The sequence below is a fragment of the Lepidochelys kempii genome, chromosome 28, assembly GCF_965140285.1.
Source record: "Lepidochelys kempii isolate rLepKem1 chromosome 28, rLepKem1.hap1, whole genome shotgun sequence".
NCBI lineage: Eukaryota > Metazoa > Chordata > Testudines > Cheloniidae > Lepidochelys > Lepidochelys kempii.
In genome coordinates this window covers 669,527-686,094 of record NC_136407.1, presented here as the reverse complement: position 1 = coordinate 686,094, position 16,568 = coordinate 669,527, and the positions used below count along the sequence as shown (strand labels likewise).

The window sequence follows — 16,568 nt, the reverse complement described above, 5'->3', positions numbered from 1 at the left end:
ACGCGCTATCTCAGAGTAGACAGTCTGACCCTGGACACGGGGCTGCTGATCACGCCCGGCGACCTGCCCCTGCTGTCCCGCTGAGCCCCCCGCGAACGGACCCGACCCACGCCTGCGAGGAGCCCCCCCCCTTTGGGGAGGAGTCACACACCCCCTGCCTATGGGGGGGAGGAGGCTGCTGGGAGGTGTCTTTGGGCAGACCCCCCCCCCCCCCCCCCCGGCTTTCCTGCTGTTTTCCCGGCCCTGGGTTTGTTTTTTTATTTTAAATAAAAGTGACCCCCCCCCTTCCCCGGGTGTGTCTGGTAATTGTCAGGGAGGCACTGGGGTGAGCGGGGGGGGGCCTCCCAAAGAGATGTGTTGGGGGGGTGCAGCGGGGAGCAGCCAGACCCCAAAGGCAGATGGCCCCAGGTCCCCAGAGGGGACAGCGGCTGGGGGACCGGGTTCCCTTCCCTGGCAGGCGACGGGGTTATTTTTGGGGGCCCGGGTACCCCTGTCCAGGGGCTGGGTTATTTGGGGGGCTGGGTTCGCCTCTCTGGTGGGGGACTGGGTTATTCTGGGGGGCTGGGGGGGAGGGCTGGGTGCCCCTGTCCAGGGGCTGGGTTCCCCTCTCTGGTGGGGGGACTGGGTTATTTTGGGGGCCTGGGTACCCCTGTCCAGGGGCTGGGTTAATTGGGGGGCCGGGTTCCCCTCTCTGTGTTTGGCTGAGCACGGGGGGGGCTGCTTCCCTCCAGGAGCCAGGTCTCTGAGCCGCAGCCGGGCTGGACCCCCGGAGTGAGGGGCTGCGCCCCAGTGTTGCCACAGGCCCTGGGGGGGCCACCTTGGGGCACCAGCCCCCACCATGGCCCCGCTCTGCCTCCAGGGCCCAAGCCCGAGGCCAGAGACCCGCCAGGTTGGGCCCTGTGGCCGTGAGCCCCCCACTCAGCCCTGGCACCCCCCCACCCCGATTCCTCAGCGCCGGCCACTCCCCCGGACCCCCCTTTATCCCCTGCCGCTCCTCACCCGGCCGGTGCTCTCCAGCCGGGCCTCGGGGGGGGGGGGGGGGCTCAGTTCTTGGCTCCCGTCCTGTGCCACCCCCCACTTGGAGAAACTGAGGCACCGGGCGGAGTGGTACAAATCCCACCAGCTTGTCATGGGGAGTGGGTTTGGGGGGCTGGCGTGGGAGAGCCTGGGCAGCTGGCGGGGACCCCAACCCTGGGGAGCAGGCTCGGTTGGGGTAAAGTGAGTCAAGGGGAGACCCCTCCAAGGCTCCCCAGAGCTGTGGGTCTAGGCGAGGAGGGTGGAGGGATCCCGCAGCGGGGACCTGTCTACTAGGGGAGCTGACTGCTGGGGGCCCTCGGAGAGACATGAGGGGCCCTTGGCGAAAGCCCAGCACAGTCGTGGGGGTGCTGCCGGTAGAGACCCCATAAAGCCAGGCCAGGGCGCGCCCCTCCCCTGGCATGCAGCACTGGCCGCCCCGCCCCAGAGCTGGCCGCATCTCAGCGCCGGGCAAGGGGTCCCCGTGTCACCCCAGAGGTGGCCGCGTCCTCCGCGCCGGGCGAGGGGTCCCCGTGTCACCGGCCGCCCCGCCCCAGAGCTGGCCGCATCTCAGCGCTGGGCAAGGGGTCCCCGTGTCACCCCAGAGGTGGCCGTGTCTCCGCGCCGGGCGAGGGGTCCCCGTGTCACCAGCTGCCCCGCCCCAGAGCTGGCCGCATCTCAGCGCCGGGCAAGGGGTCCCTGTGTCACCCCAGAGGTGGGCGCGTCTGGGCGCCGGGCGAGGGGTCCCCGGGTCACCCCCGAGGTGGCTGCGTCTGGGCGCCGGGCGAGGGGTCCCCGGGTCACCCCAGAGGTGGGCGCGTCGGGGCGCCGGGCGAGGGGTCCCCGGGTCACCCCCGAGGTGGGCGCGTCGGGGCGCCGGGCGAGGGTCCCCGGTCACCCCCGAGGTGGGCGCGTCGGGGCGCCGGGCGAGGGGTCCCCGGGTCACCCCCAGAGGTGGCTGCGTCGGGGCGCCGGGCGAGGGGTCCCCGGGTCCCCGGCCGCCCCGCCCCAGAGGTGGCCGCGCATCTCGCAGGCCGCAGTCGCACGCAGGCTCCTGTCGCTTGGCCCCCCAGGCCCCGGCCCCGGCCACGCGTGGCCCGGCCCCGCTGGGGCAGCACAAGGAAATACTGGCCGGCCAGCGGGACGCTGCCAATATTTCTGTGCTGCTGGAGCGGGACGGGCAGGGCCAGGCCCGACGCCGGGGTAGATGGGCTGGGGGCGGCGTGGTCGCTCCGTGGCCGCGGTCCCGGCCCGCGCGGTAACACCACAAAATGGTTTGTGCGTCCAGACCCTCAGACAAACCATGATGTGCTGCTGGGGCGAAGGCCGGGGGTGGGTAGGTGGGGGGGGGGGCGTCCAGGCCTGCGGGGGGGGGGCAGGCGGGGGGAGTCGTCTGCCCAGCCACGGGACAGGACCGGGGTGGGGGGGGGGTCCTGCAGCAGATAAACACAACCGATTCGGGGGAGGGTTGCGGGGGGGGAATCCGGAGTCAGACCAGGTTTAATTGGGGGGGGGGTTGTCTACCATATAAGGGGAGCTGGGGTGGGGGCGACTGGTAGAATGGGGGGGGGGGCCCTTCATGTGGGTGCCCCAGCCGGGTACATGCGGGGGGGGGTGTTGCTGCTGGATCTCCGCCCCCCCCCCCCCCCCGGCCAATCCCCACCCAGCCCAAAATGGAGCCGGGCCCCAGTCAGAAAATGGAAGCCTTTGTTTCCCAGCAGCCTCTGGGGCAGCAGCTGGCTCTTAACATCCCCCCCCGCCGCCCCGCTGCCCCCCACCAGGAAAAAAAAAACAGTCCGAAGGGTTAATTTCGTCACCCTCCCCAATGAAACCAGCCCCGAATACAACCCCCCCGCCCCCCACCCCGGCCTCGTCCCCTCACCCCCTGTGCTGCGTGGGGTCCCCCCCCGAAAACAAGGACAGAAACTCCCCCCCCCCCCCCCGGCCCCCGCTGCAAGCTGGGGAGATTTGTGGGGTTTAACGGCTGAGAACGAGGAGGGGGGGTTGAGCCCCACAACGGGTCCCCCCCAAACCTCTCCCTGCCTCAGTAGGTCAATTTGTCCCCCCAAATCGCCACCCCCCCTCACCGCCCGCCCCCTCCCCAGCTGGTATAAAATCATGGGGGCTCAGATGCCCCCCCCGACATGCACGCCCCCCCCTCCCCCACGACTGGCTCACAGCCCGGCCCACTGGTTCTGGGGTGTGTCCGTGTGTGTGGGGCGGGGGGCAGCGACCCACAACGACTTGCGGCTTCCCTGCCCTTCCCCACACCGACCCCCCAAACCCGGGGCGCCAGCGAGCCCCCCCATCCACCCAGCGACACCCCCTCCAACCTCAGCACGCGCGCCGGACCGACTGCCCCCCGCGTACCCCCATTCAAAAACAACACACACAGAGCCCCCCCACACACACATACCCCCGGCTCATTCACCCCCCCAGCCCAGCACCTCCCGGATCAGAGCCCCAAAGCGACGCCAAGATTTCGGGGAGCCAGCTGGGCCGGTGATGGGGGGGGGGCGCAGTCCAGTGTAAATCTGTGGGCATTTAGGCAGCGAGCCCCCCCACTTCCCAATCTGCCCCCCCGGGTGCAGGCCAGGCCGGAGCTGCCGCGCCCTGGGGCAGGCCGGGGGGTGCCGTGGGGGTGACGCAGGCAGAAATGGCGAATTGGGACAAAGCCACGGCCCTCCCCCCGCCCCGTGCACCCCGGATTTTCGTTCCCGAGCTTTTTTTCGGGGGGGCGTCTCTCATTTAACCTCCTGCCTCCGAAATCCGGGGGGGAGGGGGGGTTTGAAGGAGTTGTTCTAGACAGGGACCAAATCGCAGCCCCCCCCCCGCGCTGGCGGGTTTTCGGGGTGCCGCGGACATTGCAGGGGGAGGCCGGGCAGGGTCCCAGGCCAATTCGGGGCTCCCGGTTCTGGAGGGGGCGGTTTCCCCCGAATGATGGTGATTTTCCAGTCGCGATTCGGGGTGAGGCCGATTCCGGGGCCTCTCAGGATCCCCCCCGGCCGACCTCTGCCTTCTCCCGGGCCCTTTTGGGGGGCGCCGATCCTAGGGGGTCCGGGGTCCCAGCTCCGGGCGGTTTCCCCGGGGCACGATTCTGGGTTTTCGCCGTCGTTTTGGGGGGCCGATCCTCCGTCTTTTCCACCCGTGGCATTACGACGCCTCCGCCCCCCCCCGGCGCTTTGTTCGGCTCCCGTTCGCCCCCCCAGAAAATAATCGGGGGGGGGGTGTGTTCGTTGCTGACGAGTTTCCCCACGGCTGGATTTTTTTTTCTCTTTTTTTTTTCCTCCCTCCTTGCACATAAAAAAAAACCCCCCCAAAACCGCCCAAAGCCCGAGTGAGCGACGCAGCCGGACGCTCACTGGCTCACACCCTGCGTGCAAAGCGGGGACCGTTCCCCCGGCTGGGTCGGTGCCGGCGGGGGACCCCCAGCCCCCCTGCCGCCCCCCTGCCCCCCCCCACTTACCTGCCGCCAGGCCGGGGCCCCGACTTTTGTGCCAGCTCCTTCCTGACCCCTGAGAAATATTCGGGGAGCTGGGGGGAGTGGGGGGGTCGCCCGCCGGGCGCCCCGGGACAAAGAAATCCAACGCAAAAAAAGATCGGTATCCGTCGGGGGGTGGGGGGGGGAGGAATCCAGCCCCCCCGCCAGGTCCTGCCCCAGCCTGGGTGCCATGGGGCAGGTCCCCTTTCCCAAAGCCGCCCCCCCGGCAGGGCCGGCACCCCTGCTCGGTCGAGGGGGGGATCGCGGCCCCCCGCCTGGAAAAGGGGCGCCCCCCCCCCGAGCCGCAAGCCCGTTCGGTGCAATTGTGGCGAGGGAGGGGAAAGAAACCCCGAGCCCGGGTGAGCAGTGACGGCTCGGTCTTTTTCCCCCTGCACAACTTTCTACACTTGAATAAACCCCCTTGGGCGGGCGGGAAAAATCCGCCAAAATTCCCGGGCGCGGCCCCGGCCCCCCCCTGGGCGTGGGTGAAGTTTGGGGGGCGATCGGCCCGGCGGGGCGCCGGGGAAAAATTCCCCTTTCCAGGGCTCGGCCCGCGCGAAAGCGAACGTCCCCAGCTTGTCTTTGTCCCCGTGCCAACTCGGAGCCACTTGGCAGGCTCGGGCGCTTCGCAAGCGGCCAGTGTGTCTCCCCCGCCCCACGGGGCCCCCCCCGGCGCGCGGCCGCCGGCCCCCCCCTGGCTGCCCCGGGGGGTGCCCCTGCCCCCCCACGCCCTGGGAGCCCCGGGGGGGCCGGGGGGGGGGAAGGGTCTGGTTTGTGCTGTTCACACTCGGGGCTCCGCGCATCCACTGCAGGCTCGAATCTGCTGGTGCCGACCCACAGCCGGATTTACCCCGGGCCCGGCGCGTGCCCCCCCCCCCCCGCCGTGGGGATGGGGACCCCCCCATCTCCCGCTGCGCTCAGCTCCTGCTGGGGGGCCGTGCCGATGGGGAGGGGGAGCTAAGGGCGACCCTCCCCCCCCTGCAGGAAATCAGAGGCCAGCCCCTTCCCCACCCCCCGGGAACAGAGCCGGGGCCCCCCCAGTCTCCATGGGACAGGGCTGGGGAGCAGCTGGCTGGGCAAGGGCCGATTGAGGAGGTTGGGGGGGCGTCCCCCCACCCCCTCCCCGGAGCAGGATCTTGGGGGCAGTTGGGGGGTTACCGGTAAATGGGTTTGTGAGATTAAGGGGACATTATGTGGGGGGAGGGCATGGAGAGAACCCAGGAGTCCTGGCTCCCAGCCCCCCGTGCTCTGACCCACCGGCCCCCACTCCCCTCCCAGAGCCGGGGAGAGAACCCAGGAGTCCTGGCTCCCAGCCCCCCCACCCTACCCAGAGCTGCGGAGAGAACCCAGGAGTCCTGACCCCCAGCCCCCCGTGCTCTAACCCCCCAGCCCCCCACTCCCCTCCCAGAGCCGGGGAGAGAACCCAGGAGTCCTGGCTCCCAGCCCCCCCACCCTACCCAGAGCCGGGGAGAGAACCCAGGAGTCCTGACCCCCAGCCTGCCGTGCTCTAACCCCCCAGCCCCCCACTCCCTACCCAGAGCCGGGGAGAGAACCCCAGGAGTCCTGGCTCCCAGCCCCCCGTGCTCTGACCCCCCAGCCCCCCACCTCCCCTCCCAGAGCCGGGGAGAGAACCCAGGAGTCCGGGTTCCCCCCAGCTCTGTCCTAGTGGTGAGCACTGAACTGTCAATCAATTATCTTGAGTCTCCCAATCAGCAAAGGTCAAAGGGCAGCCGTAACCTGACCCCTCAATGACCTGCCCTGGGAGCCAACCTGCAGCCCCCCCAGCCCTGCCGGTGCCCCTCACTCCCGACCCGCAGCCCCTGCCCCCCCAGCCCTGCCGGTGCCCCTCACTCCCGACCCGCAGCCCCTGCCCCCCCAGCTCTGCCCCCCCAGCCCTGCCGGTGCCCCTCACTCCCGACCCGCAGCCCCTGCCCCCCAGCTCTGGCCCCCCAGCCCTGCCGGTGCCCCTCACTCCCGACCCGCAGCCCCTGCCCCCCTGCTCTGCCCCCCAGCTCTGCCGGTGCCCCTCACTCCCGACCCGCAGCCCCTGCCAGCCCGTCCCTGCCCCCCAGCCCTGCCGGTGCCCCTCACTCCCGACCCGCAGCCCCTGCCAGCCCGTCCCTGCCCCCCAGCCCTGCCGGTGCCCCTCGCTCCCGACCCGCAGCCCCTGCCCCCCAGCTCTGCCCCCCAGCTCTGCCGGTGCCCCTCGCTCCCGACCCGCAGCCCCTGCCCCCCAGCTCTGCCCCCAGCTCTGCCGGTGCCCCTCGCTCCCGACCCGCAGCCCCTGCCCCCCAGCTCTGCCCCCCAGCCCTGCCGGTGCCCCTCATTCCCGACCCGCAGCCCCTGCCAGCCCGTCCCTGCCCCCCAGCCCTGCCGGTGCCCCTCACTCCCGACCCGCAGCCCCAGCCCGCCCAGCCCTGCCCCCAGCTCTGCCGGTGCCCCTCACTCCCGACCCGCAGCCCCTGCCCCCCAGCTCTGCCCCCCAGCTCTGCCGGTGCCCTCATTCCGACCCGCAGCCCCTGCCAGCCCGTCCCTGCCCCCCAGCTCTGGCCGGTGCCCCTCACTCCCCGACCCGCAGCCCTGCCCCCCAGCTCTGCCCCCCAGCCCTGCCGGTGCCCCTCGCTCCCGACCCGCAGCCCCTGCCCCCCAGCTCTGCCCCCAGCTCTGCCGGTGCCCTCACTCCCGACCCGCAGCCCCTGCCAGCCCGTCCCTGCCCCCCAGCCCTGCCGGTGCCCCTCACTCCCGACCCGCAGCCCCTGCCAGCCCGTCCCTGCCCCCCAGCTCTGCCGGTGCCCCTCACTCCCGACCCGCAGCCCAGCCCGCCCAGCCCTGCCCCCAGCTCTGCCGGTGCCCCTCACTCCCGACCCGCAGCCCCTGCCCCCCAGCTCTGCCCCCCCAGCTCTGCCGGTGCCCCTCATTCCCGACCCGCAGCCCCTGCCAGCCCGTCCCTGCCCCCCAGCTCTGCCGGTGCCCCTCACTCCCAACCCGCAGCCCCTGCCCCCCAGCTCTGCCCCCCCAGCCCTGCCGGTGCCCCTCGCTCCCGACCCGCAGCCCCTGCCCCCCAGCTCTGCCCCCCAGCTCTGCCGTGCCCCTCACTCCCCGACCCGCAGCCCCTGCCCCACAGCTCTGCCCCCCCAGCCCTGCCGTGCCCCTCGCTCCCGACCCGCAGCCCCTGCCCCCCAGGGCTCTGCCCCCCAGCTCTGCCGGTGCCCTCGCTCCCGACCCGCAGCCCTGCCAGCCCAGCCCTGCCCCCCAGCTCTGCCGGTGCCCCCTCACTCCCGACCCGCAGCCCCTTGCCCCCCAGCTCTGCCCCCCAGCTCTGCCGGTGCCCCTCACTCCCGACCCGCAGCCCCTGCCCCCCAGCTCTGCCCCCCCCAGCCCTGCCGGTGCCCCTCGCTCCCGACCCGCAGCCCTGCCCCCCAGCTCTGCCCCCCAGCTCTGCCGGTGCCCCTCGCTCCCGACCCGCAGCCCCGCCCCCAGCTCTGCCCCCCAGCTCTGCCGGTGCCCCTCGCTCCCGACCCGCAGCCCCTGCCCCCCCCAGCCCTGCCCCCCAGCCCTGCCGTGCCCCTCGCTCCCGACCCGCAGCCCCTGCCCCCCAGCTCTGCCCCCCCAGCCCTGCCGGTGCCCCTCGCTCCCGACCCGCAGCCCCTGCCCCCCCAGCTCTGCCCCCCAGCTCTGCCCCCAGCTCTGCCGGTGCCCCTCACTCCCGACCCGCAGCCCCTGCCCCCCAGCTCTGCCCCCCAGCCCTGCCGGTGCCCCTCGCTCCCGACCCGCAGCCCCTGCCCCCCAGGCTCTGCCCCCCAGCTCTGCCGGTGCCCCTCATTCCCGACCCGCAGGCCCCTGCCAGCCCGTCCCTGCCCCCCAGCTCTGCCGGTGCCCCTCACTCCCGACCCGCAGCCCCTGCCCCCCCAGCCCTGCCGGTGCCCCTCGCTCCCGACCCGCAGCCCCTGCCCCCCCAGCTCTGCCCCCCAGCTCTGCCGTGCCCCTCGCTCCCGACCCGCAGCCCCTGCCCCCCCAGCCCTGCCCCCCAGCCCTGCCGGTGCCCCCTCGCTCCCGACCCGCAGCCCCTGCCCCCCAGCTCTGCCCCCCCAGCCCTGCCGGTGCCCCTCGCTCCCGACCCGCAGCCCCTGCCCCCCCAGCTCTGCCCCCCCAGCCCTGCCGGTGCCCCTCGCTCCCGACCCGCAGCCCCTGCCCCCCAGCTCTGCCCCCCAGCTCTGCCGGTGCCCCTCGCTCCGACCCGCAGCCCCTGCCCCCCCAGCTCTGCCCCCCCCAGCCCTGCCGGTGCCCCCTCGCTCCCGACCCGCAGCCCTGCCCCCCAGCTCTGCCCCCCCCAGCCCTGCCGGTGCCCCTCGCTCCCGACCCGCAGCCCCTGCCCCCAGCTCTGCCCCCCCCAGCCCTGCCGGTGCCCCTCGCTCCCGACCCGCAGCCCCTGCCCCCCAGCTCTGCCCCCCCCAGCCCTGCCGGTGCCCCCTCGCTCCCGACCCGCAGCCCCTGCCCCCCAGCTCTGCCCCCCCCCAGCCCTGCCGGTGCCCCTCGCTCCCGACCCGCAGCCCCTGCCCCCCAGCTCTGCCCCCCAGCCCTGCCGGTGCCCCTCGCTCCCCGACCCGCAGCCCCTGCCCCCAGCTCTGCCCCCAGCCCTGCCGGTGCCCTCGCTCCCGACCCGCAGCCCCCTGCCCCCCAGCTCTGCCCCCCAGCTCTGCCGGTGCCCCTCGCTCCGACCCGCAGCCCCTGCCCCCCCAGCCCTGCCCCCCAGCCCTGCCGGTGCCCCTCGCTCCCGACCCGCAGCCCCTGCCCCCCAGCTCTGCCCCCCAGCTCTGCCCCCCAGCTCTGCCGGTGCCCTCACTCCGACCCGCAGCCCCTGCCCCCCAGCTCTGCCCCCCAGCCCTGCCGGTGCCCTCGCTCCCGACCCGCAGCCCTGCCCCCCAGCTCTGCCCCCCCCCAGCCCTGCCGGTGCCCCTCGCTCCCGACCCGCAGCCCCTGCCCCCCAGCTCTGCCCCCCAGCCCTGCCGGTGCCCCTCGCTCCCGACCCGCAGCCCCTGCCCCCCAGCTCTGCCCCCCAGCTCTGCCGGTGCCCCTCGCTCCCGACCCGCAGCCCCTGCCCCCCAGCCCTGCCCCCCAGCCCTGCCGGTGCCCCTCGCTCCCGACCCGCAGCCCCTGCCCCCCAGCTCTGCCCCCCAGCTCTGCCCCCCAGCTCTGCCGGTGCCCCTCACTCCCGACCCGCAGCCCCTGCCCCCCAGCTCTGCCCCCCCAGCCCTGCCGGTGCCCCTCGCTCCCGACCCGCAGCCCCTGCCCCCCAGCTCTGCCCCCCCCAGCCCTGCCGGTGCCCCCTCGCTCCCGACCCGCAGCCCCTGCCCCCCAGCTCTGCCCCCCCCAGCCCTGCCGGTGCCCCTCGCTCCCGACCCGCAGCCCCTGCCCCCAGCTCTGCCCCCCAGCCCTGCCGGTGCCCCTCGCTCCCGACCCGCAGCCCCTGCCCCCCAGGCTCTGCCCCCAGCTCTGCCGGTGCCCCTCATTCCCGACCCGCAGCCCCTGCCAGCCCGTCCCTGCCCCCACCCTGCCGGTGCCCCTCACTCCCGACCCGCAGCCCTGCCAGCCCAGCCCTGCCCCCCAGCTCTGCCGGTGCCCCGCACTCCCGACCCGCAGCCGCTGCCCCCAGCTCTGCCCCCCCAGCCCTGCCGGTGCCCCTCGCTCCCGACCCGCAGCCCCTGCCCCCCAGCTCTGCCCCCCAGCTCTGCCGGTGCCCTCACTCCCGACCCGCAGCCCCTGGCCCCCCAGCCCGCCGGTGCCCCTCCTCCCGACCCGCAGCCCTGCCCCCCAGCTCTGCCCCCCAGCTCTGCCGGTGCCCTCCTCCCGACCCGCAGCCCTGCCCCCAGCTCTGCCCCCCCAGCCCTGCCGGTGCCCCTCGCTCCCGACCCGCAGCCCCTGCCCCCCAGCTCTGCCCCCCAGCTCTGCCGGTGCCCCTCACTCCCGACCCGCAGCCCCTGCCCCCCCAGCCCTGCGGTGCCCCTCGCTCCCGACCCGCAGCCCCTGCCCCCCAGCTCTGCCCCCCCAGCCCTGCCGGTGCCCCTCGCTCCCGACCCGCAGCCCCTGCCCCCAGCTCTGCCCCCCCCAGCCCTGCCGGTGCCCCTCGCTCCCGACCCGCAGCCCCTGCCCCCCAGCTCTGCCCCCCAGCCCTGCCGGTGCCCCTCGCTCCCGACCCGCAGCCCCTGCCCCCCAGCTCTGCCCCCAGCTCTGCCGGTGCCCCTCGCTCCCGACCCGCAGCCCCTGCCCCCCCAGCCCTGCCCCCCAGCCCTGCCGGTGCCCCTCGCTCCCGACCCGCAGCCCCTGCCCCCCCAGCTCTGCCCCCCAGCTCTGCCCCCCAGCTCTGCCGGTGCCCCTCACTCCCGACCCGCAGCCCCTGCCCCCCAGCTCTGCCCCCCCAGCCCTGCCGGTGCCCCTCGCTCCCGACCCGCAGCCCCTGCCCCCCAGCTCTGCCCCCCCCAGCCCTGCCGGTGCCCCTCGCTCCCGACCCGCAGCCCCTGCCCCCCAGCTCTGCCCCCCCCAGCCCTGCCGGTGCCCCTCGCTCCCGACCCGCAGCCCCTGCCCCCCAGCTCTGCCCCCCAGCCCTGCCGGTGCCCCTCGCTCCCGACCCGCAGCCCCTGCCCCCCAGGCTCTGCCCCCCAGCTCTGCCGGTGCCCCTCATTCCCGACCCGCAGCCCCTGCCAGCCCGTCCCTGCCCCCCAGCCCTGCCGGTGCCCCTCACTCCCGACCCGCAGCCCCTGCCAGCCCAGCCCTGCCCCCCAGCTCTGCCGGTGCCCCTCACTCCCGACCCGCAGCCGCTGCCCCCCAGCTCTGCCCCCCCAGCCCTGCCGGTGCCCCTCGCTCCCGACCCGCAGCCCCTGCCCCCCAGCTCTGCCCCCCAGCTCTGCCGGTGCCCCTCACTCCCGACCCGCAGCCCCTGCCCCCCCAGCCCTGCCGGTGCCCCTCGCTCCCGACCCGCAGCCCCTGCCCCCCCAGCTCTGCCCCCCAGCTCTGCCGGTGCCCCTCGCTCCCGACCCGCAGCCCTTGCCCCCCAGCTCTGCCCCCCCAGCCCTGCCGGTGCCCCTCGCTCCCGACCCGCAGCCCCTGCCCCCCAGCTCTGCCCCCCAGCTCTGCCGGTGCCCCTCACTCCCGACCCGCAGCCCCTGCCCCCCCAGCCCTGCCGGTGCCCCTCGCTCCCGACCCGCAGCCCCTGCCCCCCAGCTCTGCCCCCCAGCTCTGCCGGTGCCCCTCGCTCCCGACCCGCAGCCCTTGCCCCCCAGCTCTGCCCCCCCAGCCCTGCCGGTGCCCCTCGCTCCCGACCCGCAGCCCCTGCCCCCCAGCTCTGCCCCCCCAGCCCTGCCGGTGCCCCTCGCTCCCGACCCGCAGCCCCTGCCCCCCCAGCCCTGCCCCCCAGCTCTGCCGGTGCCCCTCGCTCCCGACCCGCAGCCCCTGCCCCCCCAGCCCTGCCCCCCAGCCCTGCCGGTGCCCCTCGCTCCCGACCCGCAGCCCCTGCCCCCCAGCTCTGCCCCCCCAGCCCTGCCGGTGCCCCTCGCTCCCCGACCCGCAGCCCCTGCCCCCCAGCTCTGCCCCCCCAGCCCTGCCGGTGCCCCTCGCTCCCGACCCGCAGCCCCTGCCCCCCAGCTCTGCCCCCCCCAGCCCTGCCGGTGCCCCTCGCTCCCGACCCGCAGCCCCTGCCCCCCAGCTCTGCCCCCCCCAGCCCTGCCGGTGCCCCTCGCTCCCGACCCGCAGCCCCTGCCCCCCAGCTCTGCCCCCCCCAGCCCTGCCGGTGCCCCTCGCTCCCGACCCGCAGCCCCTGCCAGCCCGGCCCTGGGCCCATTTCCTGCTTCTGGGGCTGGGGCTCCTGGTTCTGCCCCCGACCTCGTGGGGGTCCTCGGGGGAGTCCCTGCGGCCCTGGGGTCGCCCAGCCTGCGTCTGTCTATCGGGGTGGGAGCTTGTGAGAGTCAGGAGGGCGTTGCCCTGGGTCCATGCAGCGCCTGGCGCAGTGGGGGGGGCTGATCTCAGTTGGGGGGGGTGTCCGTGCAGCGCCTGGTGGGGAGACCCCCGGGGTAATTCAGCTGCCCAGCGCCCAGAAACGGGGTCTGGGATAAGCCCCCGGGGGGGGGAAGGGGGGCAGGTCCCAAGAGCGACATGAGTTTGATGGGCCTCGACACCCCCCCTGCCCCAAAGGCCAAACAGGGGGAGAGGGCACCTGGGGGGGGGTCTGTGGGTTGCCGGGGGGGCTCCAGAACCCCATGGAGGATTTGGGGGGGCTGCCCCCCCCCGTACAGAAGGACAAGAGGTGACAAGTCAGCTCCTGCTTTATTCACCCTTTAAAAACAGTCGCTTAGCGGCAGGGGCGGGGGGCAGGGGCAAAGGGGGGCTCCCCCCCCAAGGAAATCGACCTCTATTGCAGGCCGGTAAGGCAACAACCAGCCCCCCAGACAACACGGGACTGGGGGACCCCCCTGCAAAAATGGGGATCAACCCCCCCATCCCAGCTGTGCCCCCCATGCACGGTCCCTGATGCTGACCACACCCCAATTCCTTCTGGCTCCTCGGGGTCCCAGCTGGGGGACGCCTCCAAATATCCCACTTCAGGCCGGGCGGGGGCTGAGCGGCTGTGGGGGGGCTCCCGGCCAAGGGGGCTGCCCTTGGTGAGGCTGTGGGGAGAAGAAGCGAGAGTTAGAGGGGATCTGAGCCCCCATATGCCCCCCCCGGAACAGAACCACCCAGAACTGGGGACCCCCAGAGCATCCTGGACCCCAAACTGCCCCCATAGAGACCCCCGCAAACATCTCTGAACCTACAAACTGCCTCCCCACCGACCCCCAGGATCCACCCCCCCGTTACGTGTGGGGCCGCGGGGCACCGGGCTACAAACAGCTGTTTGGGGGGGCGAGTCGACCTCCAGGCCTCTTGCAAAGGGGGGGTTCAGGGGAACGGGGGTGGGGCTATTTACCGGCTGGGACAGACACTTGCCCTGCGGGAGGGGGACAAACGGACAGGCCTGGCTATATACGGGGGGGGGGACAGAAAAAGGGGGACCCCCCGGACCCCGAGAACCTGCCTCACCCCCACCTACCTGGGGAAGCGCCGGGTGAGGATCTGGGGGTCCCGGCCGAGCCAGGGGGGCCCAGGGGCAGTAACAGGGTACAGTCAGAGGTCTCCTGCCCCCCAACCCCCCACCTGCTGTCCCCGCCCCCCACAGAGCCCTGTCCCACCCACCGACTCCGCAGGCGGGGGGGGGTGAACCTGCCCCCCAGCCTCCCCTCTGCCCCCCAACTGAGCTTTGGGGGGGTTGGTGGACTTGTCCCCGGGCTCCTCCCCCCGGCCCCCGGCATGGGGGGCAGCCCCGCCCCCTGGCGCCCCCTGGCGCCCCCTTCCCGGCCCCCCCAAATACCGGGATCCAGCCGCGGCCCGCGAGCTGCAAATCGGGGCCGGATGGGAGCCCCCTGGCGGCCACTAGCGGAACTGCACCATCCCACCACACGTGCCCCCCACGCCGACCCACAGCCCCCCCCAGCCCTGCCGGTGCCCCCCACGCCCGACCCACAGCCCCCTGCTAGCCCAGCCCTGCCCCCCCAGCCCTGCCGGTGCCCCCCACTCCCGACCCACAGCCCCTGCCAGCCCCCAGCCCTGCCCCCCCCAGCCCTGCCGGTGCCCCCCACGCCCGACCCATCTCTGCCGGTGCCCCCCACGCCCGACCCACAGCCCCCTGCTAGCCCAGCCCTGCCCCCCCCAGCCCTGCCGGTGCCCCCCACTCCCGACCCACAGCCCCTGCCAGCCCCCAGCCCTGCCCCCCCCAGCCCTGCCGGTGCCCCCCACGCCCGACCCACAGCCCCCCCCATCTCTGCCGGTGCCCCCCACGCCCGACCCACAGCCCCCTGCTAGCCCAGCCCTGCCCCCCCCAGCCCTGCCGGTGCCCCCCACGCCCGACCCACAGCCCCCCCACAGCCCTGCCGGTGCCCCCCACTCCCGACCCTCAGCCCCCTGCTAGCCCCCAGCCCTGCCCCCCCCAGCCCTGCCGGTGCCCCCCACTCCCGACCCACAGCCCCCTGCTAGCCCCCAGCCCTGCCCTTGCCCCCCACTCCTGACCCACAGCCCCCTGCTAGCCCAGCCCTGCCCCCCCACAGCCCTGCCGGTGCCCCCCACTCCCGACCCACAGCCCCTGCTAGCCCAGCCCTGCCCCCCCCCGCCCTGCCGGTGCCCCCCACTTCCGACCCACAGCCCTCTGCTAGCCCAGCCCTGCCCCCCCCAGCCCTGCTGGTGCCCCCCACTCCCGACCCACAGCCCCTGCTAGCCCAGCCCTGCCCCCCTGTCTGCCGGTGCCCCCCACTCCCGACCCTCAGCCCCCTGCTAGCCCCCAGCCCTGCCGGTGCCCCTCCCTCCGGACCCGCAGCCCCCTGCTAGCCCAGCCCTGCCCCCCCAGCCCTGCCCGTGCCCCTCACTCCAGACCCACAGCCCCCTGCCAGCCCAGCCCTGCCCCCCCAGCCCTGCCCGTGCCCCTCACTCCAGACCCACAGCCCCCTGCCAGCCCTGCCCTGGGCTCCCCTGACCCCGCAGCTATCAGGAATCAGGGCCTGTAGCAGCGGGAGTCTCGGGGCCACTGGCCTGCGGGAGGGTGTATATTGGCCAGGCTGGCTGAGGTCAGTGCGGTTGGTGGTTCCTGCGGCGAGGGAAGCCGGTGCAGGGAGCTGCCGTGTTGTGGGGCTGGAAACAGAAGCCTGGAGGAACGTGGGGCCGAGGGCCCCCGGAGAGGCGCTTTCCTGGCCACGGGGAAGGCTCCCAGCCAGGGCGGGAGCAGGGCAGCTTCTTGTCGTGGCTTCTGTGCCCCGACCAGCCCAGCGGGTCCGCGGAGACGGGATTTCTCAAGTCTCACTCTGCAGGTCAGAGCAGGGCGAGTCCCCAGCAGTCTAGGGCCACTGACACACGGGCCGTCCCAGGGCAGCGTCCGTCTCCATCCACGTCCAGCAGAGACACGGGCGGGAAGGGGCCGAACGAGCTGCCGAATGGGTGGTGGGTGGCTGGGGAAGGCCAGGCCGGACAAGCCCCGGGACTGAGGAGCAGCGCTGGGTTCACCGTTCGGCCTCAGGGACGCGGCTGGGAGAAGCTCGACTCCGTCCGTGCTCAGAGGTCGTGAATGGCGTGTGGTGCCTTCACCCTGCCAGGGGCCGCGGGGGCTGCAGGGGGCTGGGGGGCTGCAGGGAGCCGGGGGGCTGCAGGGAGCCATGGGGATGCCCAGTGGGGAGAGATGGGACCCAAACGCGGCTGCCTCCCCGGCCCCGAGCGAGGGTTGCCAGGTGGGGGGTTTTCGACCAGAACGCCTGGTCGAAAAGGGAGCCTGGAGGCTCTGGTTGGCTCTGCGCAGAGCCCCCTGGCTGCACCTCTGCCTAGGGGCTGGATGTGCCGGCTGATTTGGGGGGCAGCGCGGAGCCGGGGCAGGCAGGGAGCCTGGATTAGCCCCAGGGCCACGCTGTGCCACTGACTGGGAGCTGCCCGGATGGAGCCCCCACCCTGAACCTCCTGCCCCAGATCAGACCCCCTCCCACACCCTAACTTCCTTCCAGAGCCCACACACCAACCCCTGCCCTAGTCCAGAGAAAGCGACTGAGGGCGGGAAGCTGGAGCGGGTGGGGGTGGGGCCTCAGAGAAGGGGCGGGGTCTCAGAAAAGGGGGCGGGGCAAGGGGGTGAGGTTTTGCGCACTTAGAAAGTTGCCGACATCAAGGACGCGGCCCTCGATGTGACCAGGACGTCGGGGCACAAATTCCTGTTTGTTCCCCATGCCCCAGCGGGCCGGGAGCTGCGGTCCAGCGTCGCAGGGGGAGCGTGGTGGGAAATGTAGGGGCCTGAAAGGAGCCATGTTTTGCCACTGCCCATAGCGAGGAAATGGGGGCCCCGGACCTGCAGGGGAGTGGGGGAGAATTTAATTCCCAAATCCTCCCCGGTGCTCAGCAGGGGACCTGGCGCCGCCCTGAGGGCCACTGGGAAGGTCACCAGTGGATCCAAGCGTTTGCCCAAGGATGGATCCTGCCTGGGACCAGCATCGCCTCCCTTCCAGGTAACCCGGCCCTGAGA

At 74.0% G+C, this 16,568-nt stretch overlaps 1 protein-coding gene across 1 annotated transcript in view; it reads left to right on the top strand.

Moving 5' to 3' along the window:
- Positions 1 to 16,200: 16,200 nt before the first annotated feature.
- The window catches only part of LOC144929924 (uncharacterized), a gene marked incomplete at its 3' end in the record, with an annotated part of 47,205 nt that continues 46,837 nt past the window's right edge, over positions 16,201 to 16,568 (top strand). The window contains exon 1 of the mRNA XM_078850798.1: positions 16,201 to 16,551. Coding sequence (XP_078706924.1) covers positions 16,380 to 16,551 — 172 coding nt within the window. The remainder of the gene's footprint in view (positions 16,552 to 16,568) is intronic.